At 47.1% G+C, this 14,062-nt stretch overlaps 2 protein-coding genes across 2 annotated transcripts; both read left to right on the top strand.

The window, feature by feature from the left end:
* Positions 1 to 2,461: 2,461 nt before the first annotated feature.
* LOC135401245 (heat shock protein HSP 90-alpha-like) lies at positions 2,462 to 5,060 on the top strand. Its single transcript, XM_064633528.1, has 3 exons — positions 2,462 to 2,571; positions 2,670 to 3,974; positions 4,081 to 5,060. Exons 2-3 carry the CDS (start codon positions 2,670 to 2,672, stop codon positions 4,954 to 4,956), a joined length of 2,181 nt encoding a protein of 726 aa, XP_064489598.1. The 5' UTR covers positions 2,462 to 2,571; the 3' UTR covers positions 4,957 to 5,060.
* A 3,370-nt stretch (positions 5,061 to 8,430) lies between these two features.
* On the top strand, positions 8,431 to 12,710 carry LOC135399931 (beta-scruin-like). Its single transcript, XM_064631668.1, has 13 exons — positions 8,431 to 8,487; positions 8,805 to 8,962; positions 9,022 to 9,201; positions 9,264 to 9,443; positions 9,518 to 9,741; positions 9,833 to 9,929; positions 9,998 to 10,123; positions 10,546 to 10,635; positions 10,697 to 10,852; positions 10,915 to 11,131; positions 11,631 to 12,138; positions 12,200 to 12,420; positions 12,497 to 12,710. Exons 2-13 carry the CDS (start codon positions 8,807 to 8,809, stop codon positions 12,676 to 12,678), a joined length of 2,337 nt encoding a protein of 778 aa, XP_064487738.1. The 5' UTR covers positions 8,431 to 8,487; positions 8,805 to 8,806; the 3' UTR covers positions 12,679 to 12,710.
* The last annotated feature ends 1,352 nt before the right edge of the window (positions 12,711 to 14,062 follow it).

The following is a 14,062-nucleotide window of genomic DNA, read 5'->3' as shown; positions in this document are numbered from 1 at the left end:
TGACTTTTTTTGTGTGTGTGTGGGGGGGGGGGGGGGGGGGGGGGGCAGGTTTAACCCTAAACACAAAGCTCTGGTCATGTTGAATAACCTCACAAGGGTGAATTTCTGTTCCTGAGGAAATTCGTCAATATATAAAATTAGTTGCATTGTCTACCAATATCATTCAGGGTTTTGCAATGGGATACATGAAGAGTCATACTGAACCACATTACATTCAGAGGCAAACCAGTAGCTTGTAAATTTCAAGTCTGCGAGAGCTAATCACAAAAATAGTACAAGCTTGGAGTAGTTGGTAGATTACTGCATGAAGTAGACAGCGATATCCTCAGTGGGTGTACAGTGCCTTTGTGTTCGTATTACGCATCACTGTCTACTTCTTGCGAGAGCTGAGCATTTTGTGTGCCTAAAGGACACTGAAGGTAACCCAAAACACTGCTAGGTTGAGATACAAAATGCAAGTTTGTACACACAGCCTCTCAATCCACAAGTCTGCTGGCAGTGTGCAGCGAGAGAGAAATGTGTGCCGGTTCCCCCACTGGCTGCCAAAAATTTTCTGATTCACGTGAAGAACGAAAAACAGGCTAAAACACGTTTGATGTTATTCCCCACAGTTACCTCTCCTTTTATGCATTGCTCACAGCAACATGGTGAAATAAAAGAATAGGGCAGATGGGTGGATACAGACGTTGACGACAAAAGGTAATTGATAGCTGGACACGCACTACTTTGTTCCCTGCTGCATTATATGGCCCAGGAAACAGGACTCACAGATGTCCACGTCCGGAGCTCTACATACGTGTACACTGGTACAATATCGTGAAAGCATGTGGTGCCAATGTCTGACTGATGTGCTCTTCTCTTTAAAGATGTGTGAAGGATTTAAGAGCTACTGGAATGTAAAAGCACCCACCAAGGGGGCAGTCATCTCCCGGCATCTTACAGTCTGTACAGCAACCGTCGAAGGGCATTCGGCATATACCACAGTTGTCGTCGTTCGCCACCCAGCGCCAAGAAGCTACAGCTGTCCACCCTGTAAAATATTTCATTGTTCCGCTGTACTGAACCAATAATAAGTTGTCACACTTCCAAGTCGTCTCCATGCTGCACAATGTTATCATAGTTGTTCACTGTCCGTCAGGAATGTGACATGCACATTGACCATCTCGTGGCAGCTAGATTTTTCTACTTCTCTGAGAAATAGGGGAGATTTGTTATGCGAATTTGCATGATTAGCAGCAAAAATTACAACGATAAAAGTGCACCTTTGTCACATTATAACCTCTGCACAAGCCTTTGTTTATCAACTTATGATAAACACCCAAAATAACCCTCATTGCTGAATGTACATGAACAACATTGTCACTTCTAGCATGTAATGAGAAAATTACTACAACTATTATGCCCTTCGAAGTATTCGAAAGCGTGTTTGAGGGCACGTGTGCCCATCTAACAAAAGCAGGGGTAGCAAAAGAACATTATAAAGAAATTCAACGGGGGTGTTCACCAAAGATTGTGCGGGCCTGACGCATATTGTGAATTTAGTTTCATAACACGCTCAGCAAGTTCTGATACACATTTTAATCACGCAAACTGCACATGAGTCAGCAACATAGCACACGCCGACCGGTAGCAAACAGACAGAAAATTGACTCAGCAAAACTGATTCAACGCCATACCATAGACACTATATGCTCTGAAAGTACGGTAAAGTAAGGTAAAGTAGAAATTATTGAACGAAACGTTCGGACACCGCGATGGTACGCGTGCCGTATCATAATGTTTTTTTAGATATACGCACTGAATTTTACGTCCTGACAGTGAGATCAGTGGTGTGGGCTATAAAACAATGTGCGGACACAAGCACAACATTGTTTCCAATAGTAATTTCATAATTACGCAGTTAATTAACAATACACAGGCCACGTGTTTCATCGCTATAGATCTTGCATTACATAAAGTTGAGAGCTAAAAGCTTTTGTATCACGTCTGACACGAAGCATAAGTTGCAATTCTTAGTCGAACTCGTATCGCAGCGTAATTTGTAAGGAATAATTTGTCAGTACTTTTAATTTTCAGCTTCATTTCACGGCTTCCCGCGTTGAACAATACTATAAAAAAAAGCAAAGCCGCGCGCTCACCGGCGGAAATCGTTGCTGACGGTATATCCGGTTCGTCCAGAGATTCTTTCAGGAACATTGTAGAATGTTCTAGAAAGTCCCAGACGATTCTGCTTCATTGCAGCTATAATACTGTTTCCGGTAAATAGTTCCCAACAATTACGTTTCGCATTCACGTTTATATTGATGCATCGAGCTACCTAATGCAAAGCATGGGCAATAGTGTTGAAAAGAGCATTTCATTAAAGTGTTTGGTAATTTGTGCTTGACTACATGCTTTTGCAAAATGAGCTTCCGGAAGCGCGAAGTCATACGTGATACCCGGCGAGGCACTACATTTTTGAGCGGTCGAGAAAGTTCCTCCGGTGGCATTTAAAGCTGCGCGGCGTTTGAGGAGCGTCAGTTGTGTCGTGACTCTCTGTGCGTATTTGTACGGTTTACGACATTCACAAAGGTGCGTGTTGAGTTCTTATTCTTGGTAGCGGCATTTTGTGTTTGAACGATCTCAGTCATTTTGGTATCGTGAATTTTGACAGTTTTGACAATTTTCAGATGCCTGAGGAAGCTCGAATGGAAGAATCCAGCGAGGTGGAGACCTTCGCTTTCCAAGCTGAGATCGCTCAGCTTATGAGCCTCATCATTAACACCTTCTACTCCAACAAGGAAATATTCCTTCGAGAATTGATTTCCAACTCCTCGGATGCTTTGGACAAGATCAGGTACGAGTCTTTGACTGACCCCACGAAGCTGGATGCGCAGAAGGAGCTTTACATCAAGATCATTCCCAACCGTGATGACCGTACCCTCACCCTGATCGATACTGGAATCGGAATGACTAAAGCTGATCTCATAAACAACCTGGGCACGATCGCAAAATCCGGCACAAAGGCCTTCATGGAAGCCCTTCAGGCTGGTGCTGACATCAGCATGATTGGTCAGTTTGGTGTGGGCTTCTACTCTGGGTACTTGGTCGCCGATAGGGTTACCGTGACTTCCAAGCACAACGACGATGAACAGTACACGTGGGAGTCGTCAGCCGGTGGCTCGTTCACCATTCGCACGGACAACACTGAACCCCTCGGACGTGGTACGAAAATTGTGCTGCATCTGAAGGAAGATCAGACCGAGTATCTCGAAGAGCGCCGTATCAAGGAGGTTGTAAAGAAGCACTCCCAGTTCATCGGGTACCCCATCAAGCTCCTGGTCCAGAAAGAGCGCGAGAAGGAAGTGTCTGACGATGAAGAGGAAGAAGAAAAAAAGGAAGAGAAGAAAGAGGAAGAAGAGGAGGAAGGAAAGCCAAAGATCGAGGATGTTGATGAGGAGGAAGAGAAAGAAAAGGAAAAGAAGAAAAAGAAGATTAAGGAGAAGTACTCCGAAGATGAGGAGCTCAACAAAACCAAGCCCATTTGGATGCGCAACCCAGACGATATTTCTCAGGAGGAGTATGGAGAATTTTACAAGTCTCTCACCAACGACTGGGAAGATCACTTGGCAGTGAAGCACTTCTCTGTAGAGGGGCAACTGGAGTTCCGTGCTCTGCTCTTTGTCCCCAAGAGGGCACCATTCGACCTCTTCGAGAACAGGAAGCAAAAGAACAATATTAAGCTGTATGTGAGAAGGGTCTTCATCATGGACAATTGTGAGGATCTTATTCCAGAGTACCTAAACTTCATCAAGGGTGTTGTTGACTCCGAGGATCTCCCTCTGAACATTTCCCGTGAGATGCTTCAGCAAAACAAGATCCTGAAGGTCATCAGGAAGAACCTGGTGAAGAAGTGTCTTGAACTCTTCGACAGCATTGCAGAGGACAAAGAAATGTACAAGAAGTTCTACGAACAGTTCAGCAAGAACATGAAGGTATGATCTTGATATTCAATGCCCCTACATACACTTTAAGACCCAATGCATTTGCCCCATTTGGGTACTTGAGCATCAATCTCAAACTTTTCCTTTCCTTTTTCAGCTGGGCATCCACGAGGACTCTCAGAACAGGAAGAAGCTGGCAGAGTTCCTCCGCTACTACACATCTGCCTCTGGTGACGAGACCTGCTCCCTCAAGGACTACGTATCCCGCATGAAGGAGAACCAGAAGCACATCTACTTCATCACTGGAGAATCGAAGGATCAAGTGGCCAACTCTGCCTTTGTTGAACGTGTCCGCCAACGGGGCTTCGAAGTCATCTACATGATCGAGCCCATCGACGAGTACTGCGTCCAGCAGCTCAAGGAGTACGACGGCAAGACCCTCGTCTCTGTCACCAAGGAGGAACTGGAGCTCCCAGAGGACGAAGCAGAAAAGAAGAGGCAAGAAGAGAACAAGCAGAAGTTCGAAAACCTCTGCAAAGTCATGAAGGACATCCTCGACAAGAAGGTTGAGAAGGTCGTCGTGTCTAACCGTCTGGTGAAGAGCCCTTGCTGCATCGTCACCAGCAAGTATGGCTGGTCTGCAAACATGGAACGCATCATGAAGGCCCAAGCCCTCAGGGACTCTTCCACCATGGGCTACATGGCAGCTAAGAAGCACTTGGAAGTCAACCCTGATCACCCCATCATGGAGACCTTGAGGCAGAAGGCTGATGCTGACCGCAACGACAAGGCTGTCAAGGACCTTGTGATGCTGCTCTTCGAGACTTCTCTGCTCTGCTCTGGTTTTGCATTGGAGGATCCTCAGCTGCACGCAGACCGCATCTACCGCATGATCAAGCTGGGTCTTGGCATCGATGACGATGAAGTCGCAGCTGGCGGTGACACCACCACCAGCTCCGCAGCAGTCACTGAAGACATGCCACCACTGGAAGGTGATGAGGAGGATGCATCTCGCATGGAAGAGGTCGACTAAGTGACCATGGACTATAGCATTCCAATTACTGCTCATCAACTGTACAAACTCATCCATTCTTTGTGTTTTGTGTTTGATTAAATTAACTAGTCACGATGTTCCAATTTGTCTCGTTTGGATGTTACAATCTTCAACAAACTGCCTCATTAGTAATTTAGAAAGAGTATGAGCCGCGACTTTTGCCACTGTGCACACTACTCTTACTAAATTCTCGGCCAATTTATTATGGCCAGCGCTTTTGCTGCAATGATCTCACTGTTGGTAACTTACATATTACATATTATAATATATATTATTAACTTATAGCTTACTTAGTTAATAGTTACTTTCGTTGTACTTTCCAAATTGGTAAAAGCATGAACTAAATAATGCACATGTTGCGTCCGAGCATTGGCTGTTGTCGCTATAATCAGAGTTTACAAGTTGTATAAAAAAAACAGCTTTTTCCTGGCGTCCGCCCCTGTCTGAAGTAGGTGAAAAATTACATTATGTGTCGTTATGTATCTCTAATACCTTTGCAAGTAACATGGCATCTTGCAAATATAAAGGTTAGTAACCTAACATAAATGCCTTTTTCAGTAACTTATACTCATTTTCCAAGTTACTTCGAAGATACTTTGTGCGTGACACGGACGTCGATGGAAAAAATTTTAGTTGTACTGCATCAAAATCCACTCTAACCGCTACATGTCTTACCAAAAAGGGGCAGTTAGCATAATTGAAGGTGCTTCATACGATACAACTACGGCACCGCTTTTCTATAAAGACAAAGCAATGTCTATTCTTCATTAGCACTCTTCCCGTCTCGCAATCTCATACAAGAAATCCCTAACGAGAGGATAGAGAGGTAGCAAGCGAGCTGGTGGTATAGATCCATAACTTAAAAACCCGAGACTAGGCGACAAAAAAAAAAAAAAAAAAGAACATGAGACCTTAAGACCTTGTCTGTGTTTGTCGTTTTTTTTTTTTTTTTTTGTCGCCTAGTCTCGGGTTTTTAAGTTATGGAAGAAATCCCTAATCGATCCAATTACTTGACATAGCTCAGATAAGGACAAGCAAAAAACAGTGTACACTCTCCGTGACCCTGATATCTTTTACGAACCTTTGGCCGATACCACGCGAAATGATCCAGCGGACCTGCTCTGCTCCCACAAAACGATCCTGAATTTTTACGAAATTTTTTTAGCAGTCCCTCATAGTGCAAAATCGACACACCACGAGACATTTCCTCCCAAATCTCAATGTGGCGGGTGCTAGCCACGAGCAAAGTTCGCAGCGCTGGCGAAAACCGTGCCTGGCGTGAACGGCAACTGCGGCTCATAGAAAGCACCTAGAACTGTGCGGTTTTCTTTTGCGTATAGAGGAAACTATGCCCTACACAGTGTCCAAATCCCGGTTGTCGTGCTGTAATCGGTGCAGGTATACAAAAGCGGGAAGTTTCGCAATTTTCCTCGTACTTCGCGATTTTTTTGTGAAAAATCTAACCATTAAATTTTAATGAATATTTTTTCCTGCCAAGGCCCTAAGGAATACTTCAATAGGAAAAATCGCCAGACACGTAACTCTCGTAGTCATTGCAGGAAAAAATGAGGAAGTATGCGATTTTTCCAAAATTCGCTACAATCGAGCGTAAAGCACGCAATGAAGAAGTCGGAAGAGACGCCTGAAATCAACGCAGTTTTATTGAACGAGCCTTCCTCTACAACATATTAAAAAATCTCGGGGGTGTTTTTTCGTATACAGGAGAAAATAATTTTTTTGTAGTAGAGGGTATTCCGGTCCAATTTGCAAGCGGCAATTTGCCTCTTGCGTCGATCCCTGTCGTATGAATGTGTGTACGAGTGAGAAAAATGTACGAGTGAAAGGAGGATGAGTGAGAGAGAGTGACTGATTTGTCCCTTCAGATGACGCACCCTGGAGTTGCTGAGAAGGCCTGTTAGCTTAGCCAATGCCTCCTATATTTCTGTATAGACAGTATAGAGGAGGCGTTGGCTTAGCTCAATTGGTAGAGCCCTGGACCGGCAACCCAGAAGATGTGGGTTCGAGTCCTACAGCTGGTTAACCTTTTCAGTGACTTTCATCTTTCATCGTTAATTTAATCTTTCTTGTGTTCCTTCATTCTTGTTCGTGTCTTCCTCCCTGTTTCTCCGATGTACACGGCAGGGCAATCTTGGGAAGATACCTTGTATACAACGCCTTGTTCTTCTTCCGGTGGCGTTCTGTCCTTGGGATGGCTTAGACAGAGGCGGGGGGGAGGAGGGCGACCGCCCCCCCCCCCCCCCCCCCCCCCGTCCCTTCGGTCTTTCAGAGCCTAAGAGTTCAAGCTTTTCAAGGCGAAGCTTCCAAGGCGGCTCATTGGTTATCAGGAAACTCCTTCCTCCGTACGTCACGGAGCAAGAGCAGCACTTACACGCTCCGACCTGCAAGCTGGAGCGTGAGAGTCAGGTGAGAGTTCATCAAGAGCGCCACACTCCGGAAAAGGAGTGACAGTCTCGTAAAGAGGAGCGCGCTTCCCTTGCGCTCTGGAGCCGTAACTTGACGTGCCCCACGTCTTGAAATTCCTAAATAAATGTCAAAGATTGCAGAGTAGGAAAGGGAATCTCAGAATAGTAAGTCAGGCAATGATGTGTAAGAGTAGAGTATATCCCAGAATAAAAGAGGAGAGTAACAGTTCCTGTCTCTGTACCTTTACGCTCCCTAAGAGTATCATTTGCGCTCTTGGATGTGTAACGGGAACCTTGGCAGGATAAAGTGAGTCCCGGAAGAGTAAAGACCAACAGAAAAGAGCATAGAATGAGAGTAAAGGTCATAGTTAAACTCCATTTATTCTTTTGTTCTTGGAGTGTATGTGCTTCAGCGTCTGAGATATTCGGGACATGCACGGTCCGCTCTTGGGAATGGGTAGCGTGGTTGGGGGCATGCATGATGCGGTGTGTTGTCCTGAAGGCTATGCGGTGCGGGTAAACGATTGAGACCCCTATCGGGCAGGATAGAAGACCCGTGCCATAGCGAGAGAGAGAGAACGTAAAATATTAATAACCCTTTATGGGGTTAAAGCAATGACAGGGAGAAAAACAACGGCAAAATTCTGCCGCGTTTCTATAGAGCATTCGACCACCATCTGTAGAGCCCCTGTTCAATATTGCCAGTTAATGAAGCATTTTGTAATGCCATTTTGAACTTCAAGCTCTTGAAGGTACCGAGTTACTTTTTAATACTCTATCTTAAATACTCTTCAAGAGTATTACCTTAAATACTTTTATACACAGGTTCTTTTCTGCCCGATACTCAGTTACTGAACTTAAATACTTTTTTCGAGTACCTTGTACAAGAAGTACTAAGATACAAAAAATTGCAGCAAGTACTACTGGGGTCCTGAGAGCGAAATAAATAAGTACATACCTGCCAAGTTTCTTGGCATTGACAGTTGCATCAATAAAAATAAAGTGCTATGAATATCAGCATCAATTTTAAGGCACGTTCCGTCGCGCGAAGCACTGATTGCTCATTTGGAACCATTCTCTGGCCCGGGTAAGACAGTTGGAAGGCACCTTAGGCATCTTGTATTCTTTATGCGCTTCCTGCATGCTGGGTTCGATTATTTTGGTAGGGGCATTGGGGCAGAGGCCACCAGCCTTCCTTGGCCCCTTGGATGACTTTAGGCCATGCGGGAAAACATGGAGCATAAGGGGAAGCCGCTTTACGAACATTCATTGCTCGACCTACAGCTGCAGTACCGTAACAATACGGTTGGGGACGTTGCCAAGCATTTTCCAACAATTCGCGGGACAAGGCTCCTCGTAGCACCGACATTGACAACCGCTACCATAGCGTTTTGGTCTGTGCAGCAATGGCGGCAGAAGAACAGAGGAAGAACACCCTTGCGGGTTCCTTCTCGATGCCCTTGGGGGAACCCGACGTGGTGGTCTGCATCAAAGGCAGTGAGTTCCTGGCACACAAGGAGATCCTCATGGCATCCAGCCCATACCTCAAAGATATCCTTCAGGTATACCAGTAACGCACGACGCTTTCAAGAGGTATGACGTGCCGATGTTCGAACATTAGGAAATAGGCACTGAGCAAAAGATCAAAGTGGAATTGGAAGGCGTTTCGCCATCTGCTTTTGAGGCCTTGCGGAGCTACATGTACATGGGGAACATCCGGATCACGTGCCAGAATGTGACTGACGTCTACCGCTGCGCGTACAAGTTGCGGATTCGTACCCTGATCTCCAAATGCCTCCAGGTGAACTGCACGGACGTTCATTTCGGCAACACGAACATCATTTACTGCTCTGTTCGTTTCAGTACCTAGCAGAGTCTGGTGAGGTGGGACGCCACGTTGTGCTGTACGTGAACGCTCTAAAAGTGGGTATGAAGGACGAAGAGAAGGTGGCCTTCCAGTTCCTCATCGAGCATTTTGACAGCGTCATGCGCTGCAGGGAATTCCTGGACCTCAACCCTGACGAACTATGTTCTCTGCTGAAGGTACAGGCTTGGGCTTTTCTTGTTTAAACAAGCAACAACTGGATTCCCTCAGTGGGGAATGATTATGCTTCCAGTCTGACGTTCTAGGCACCAGCAACGAGATTAACGTATTCATCGCCGCATTGGCATGGTTGGAGCATGACTACATGAAACGGCGAATGCAGGAAGAACACATCATGGAATGCGTGCGCTTCCCGCTGATGGACGATCCCACCTTGATGAAGTGTTTCAAGCCCCCGATCTGTCCAGACGCATGCGTCAATGCTAGTGTCAAGATCAAACTCGTCAAGGCCCTCTTGTGAGCACATGCCAGCAATTGCAAACGCCATTTTACCGTGTTTACTCCGATAGCTTTTGAGATGTAAAATTTTGTATGCATTTTTCTGAAGCACACACTTGGCTATATCACGTGATCGAGACGATCTCGTACAGGAGTATAGAGCGAAGCCCAGAACATACCTCGCCGAAGGACCGTGTATTTGTTGGGTGAGCCTCGAGTGTTTAGAATTTTTTCTGCACATTGACGGTACGTCTTTCCTGGTCATTCTTTTCAGGACAAAGATGGTGTCGTGAAGCATTTCGAGAAATGCTCCTACACACGTGGTAACCAGATCCTTCGCCACGAGGCTGCGACCACCATTCAAGATGCTTATAGGAGGTATCGCGGATGGCGCCTCAAGGTATCACCTTGCATTGCCATTTCCAAAACGTCTTTCCTGAGGACAAAAGAAGAAAAAACACGGAAACCCAAAAATATAGAGACCAAAGTGCCCCGACTGACCTTCCTGTCACGCAATCGTCTAGCACGCTATATGAAGGAGCTAGATGACACCACAGCCTGCTTGCACGAACGTTAAGGAGATTCCTCAGTGGTGTCCTCACGTGTTCCGGCACAGTCCTCAACGCTGCTCGTGGTAAAGCACTGCCAAAGCTACTGAGGACTGCACTGAAGGACGTGCAAGCGGGCCCTGATCGACGGTGATGAAATGTCCAGGAGGGTCAGGACATATCTCGTCTCATTCTAAATGTCCCTAACTGCACGAATGTCCGCTCCCTGTCCTGGGACATTCTAAATGTTGTTCTTTGCACGACTTTTATACAGTCCACCTTACCAAAACCTGAGCCAGGTGCAGACGTAGTTGAGCCCGGAGCATATGCTGAGTTCGTTCCTTCATGGGTCGACTCGAGTGAGGTAGGTGCCATACACATTCGTGTGGAAAACACGACTGTAATCTATCGCTTTCTCCACTCAGTCTCTCACTGCGAAAGTTCAGCGAGATGCTTCCCAGGATATGCCCATCAACACAGAGGTCTACGAGGCGGTCATAGGAAAAGTAATAATCGCTCAATCGTTTGTTCGGAGGTTTCTTGCACGCCGATATTATAACCAACTGCATGCAAAAGTGAAGGTGTGTATGCATCGTATACGGTGAACCGAAATGTTGAGTATAACTGACGTCCCGTGGAACAGCCGTCAGTTCCCCTGGAGAATGTTCTGGATGAAGACGACCCATATCAGCATTTCCTGGTCCGTCATCCAGGCTCCCGTACTGTGCCCGCTTCTGATTGGGCCGCCTATCCAGCTATGACGCTGCCGAAGTTCGAGGGTGACATCCAAGATGCAGATAATTCCGTCGTGCTCATTCTCGGTGGTGTAGAGCCCGCTAAGTCTTATGAAATGGGCACTGGTTAGTTCCGATTAACGTCCTAACCATTTGTTCGAACCGTATAACGTTGCTTTTAGGGTGAGGTTTCTTGATTACGAGTGCTTGTACAAGGGAAATTAGTGCGGTTGTGACCACCTACGGGTGTGATTACTTCTGTTCCATAGCCTTGTCTCCTCGTGGTACGAAAGGCTCCCTTGCCTTGACAGCAGTGCAAACTGAACTAGCTCCCTCTTTTGTGCCGTTCGTGATTCATGCGCCAAAACATCTTCCGACGTTATTTCTACTAAGCACCACCAGGGTCCGCAGGCCGATATGGCGTTCAAGTTAACTCTGATGCGAGCTGTACCCCCTGCACTAACCAGCTACCCCAACCTTCTGCGGAGGGCGCCGTTTCCGCTTTCCTTGTTCTCTCTCCTATACCGTTCCTTTTGCATCGCTGTCAAAGTAACCTTTCAGTATCTTTCGTTCCGCGAAAAGCCCTAGGCATTCAAATCGCATTCAGCAACGACCATTGCCTTAGGCTGCACAATCCTGCGCTTCAACCCGAAGAACAACGAACTGACTCGATGCGGGAGGCTTCCCCAGCCGCGTCACAACCACACGGCAGCGTTCCTAAATGGTTACGTTTACATAATTGGGGGCTTCGACACACGAAATACGCACAGCGCCATCAAGTACGCGACCAAGACCTGCTTTAGGCTTAACCTACTCACAAAACAGTGGGAGCGCATCGCCGACATGCACCACGCTCGCTGCAACCACGCCACAGTGGCCTACAATCACAAAGTGTGCGTCGTTGCTGGGCAAGACGAGTTTGATCGGTTCCTGTCATCGGTAGAAATGTACGACCCTTTCCAAGACATCTGGATTGAGTCTCCAGTATCGTTATGCTGCAAGATGTCTGCCTGTGGCGCCACTGTGTTCGGAGGGGCGCTCCACATTGCCGGAGGCGTTGTGCAGTCTCGGAAGCGAACAGATAAAGTGTTTCTTGTGTCATCCGTTGAGAAGTGGGACTCCACATTTCAGCGGTAGGTGTGCCCATTAATGCGTTACGTACACTGCAGGCTAAATGAACTGATCCTTTCACAGGTGGCTGAAGGAAGCGACGCAGCTACCCACCGGACGGAGCTCCATGTCGTTCGTGGCCTTCCAGGAGCATTTATATGCAATTGGGGGTCTAACCAAGGGCACTGACGACGTCCAGCTAGAAGTTACGCCTGAGGTTCTCTGCTACAACCGCAAAAAGAACGCATGGGAGACACCCGCGCCGCTGCCCGTGCCTCTCCACGGAGCAGGAGTGGTCAGCGTTGGTCAGTGCTCAGCCAGCAGCGCCGTCATAGCTGGCAGGGGCGCCCCTCGGTATCTTATATCGTTTCCTCTTTGCAGATGAGAGCATGCTGCTTTTTGGTGGCCTGAAGAACGTCAATCAGACAGACGCCAGCAAAGACATTATAGCGTACGACCACCGCCAAGACGTCTGGAAGAAGGTGGCTCAGTTGCCCTGTGGTCTGTCCGGCTTCGCGCTGGCAGTGCTACCGCCAACAGTACCTCATGATCGCCCATCATAATTCAGGCTGTGATTAAAGTGCTCGTAACATTACCGAAAGGAAGAGGTGTCCATTACACGTCTAGGGCGGTCTAGGATCTTCCAGGGGGGGGGGGGGGGGGGGCTTGGACAGCATCGTACTACACTACCTCTACAATAGACCTCTACCCGCGAAACGTCATCATGACGCTGGTAGACTGGCAAATCGGAACGGGAGGGCTGGGTTCCACGCTGCCTTTCAGGGACCATCGTAATCCCCTCAAGACCGTGGCTTTCGTTCGCGACCTGGTTCGCCCCCTAGCTTCGAGCGTAGTTCAACTCTACCAAATTGGTGGCACTGTCGAACACCAGGACGTCATTTGTTTACAATCAGGGAGAGGTCTGCTGAAACTCTATGCAACGATAAGGGTGGTCAGGACATCCGGACTCGCCCCCCGCCCCATCTCTCTCTGGCTCTCTGATAACATCCCACAAAAACCAAGTACACTTCTACAGCCCTCTCACTTTTCTTGAAAATGCATGCAGGGATTTGTGCAGGAGTTTCTTCTGAGGTGGGTGTGACAGCCGTGTCCCCAGTTTTCGGGTTTTGTGCTTATGGCATATTTCGCATGAAAATGCACGCATAGCGCATGTTTTGCCATATTTTCCGATGGCAAAGTGCGAGAGCCGCATTCTTATTTATCTTGTCTTTGAAGGTTTTTCAGGTTTCCGGAAAGCTTTGCGTCCCATTTCGCGAAAATTCCGGGCAGAGTCGAATATTTGCTACGTTCCGGTGGTTTGGGGCTGTACAGCCTCAACCATGGCTACTCCACTGTGCCAAATACGTAGATTCAGCAACAAAGCAGAGCCAAGCGCACGATACCAACAAATGTTCGAGAGTTGCAGCGGCACTCAAGGTTCGAACCCTCGCTTGGCGTCGCAGAGTTCGTCCGCTGCACGTGCATGGCGGATATGGACCGCACTTCGCCAAATTATTCACCGCTACGGAAGACGATCGGAGTAGGCGTTCGGATATTTTAATCTGCACTGTGGTACAGTGCCGAAAGCCTTCAGCTGCATTATGGTGAACTATGCATGATTCACATGTGTTTCACAAGCCCCGCTTCGTTGTGTACTCCTGGACGACGGCAACGTTATTTTGCCGTGTTACCCCTAATAAAATGCTTTTGTAAAAAAAAAATGTGTAACCATTTGCCCACTATGCATTGCTTTCATGCCGAGAACAAGGAAAACCATTGCATATACAGGGTGTCTCACCTAAGGTAATAAAAAATTCTAACTGGCTGCGTATACTCGCGGGAGGATTGTCGGACTTTCGGCAATTACCTTGTGGAAACTTTTGAGGAAGGCTTTGGACAATTTTAAACTGCGGGAAATTTATTTTTTCAATTGAACTTTGAAAATTG

This window comes from Ornithodoros turicata, chromosome 7, assembly GCF_037126465.1.
Source record: "Ornithodoros turicata isolate Travis chromosome 7, ASM3712646v1, whole genome shotgun sequence".
Classification (NCBI taxonomy): Eukaryota; Metazoa; Arthropoda; class Arachnida; order Ixodida; family Argasidae; genus Ornithodoros; species Ornithodoros turicata.
This window is presented reverse-complemented; position numbering and strand designations above follow the sequence as displayed.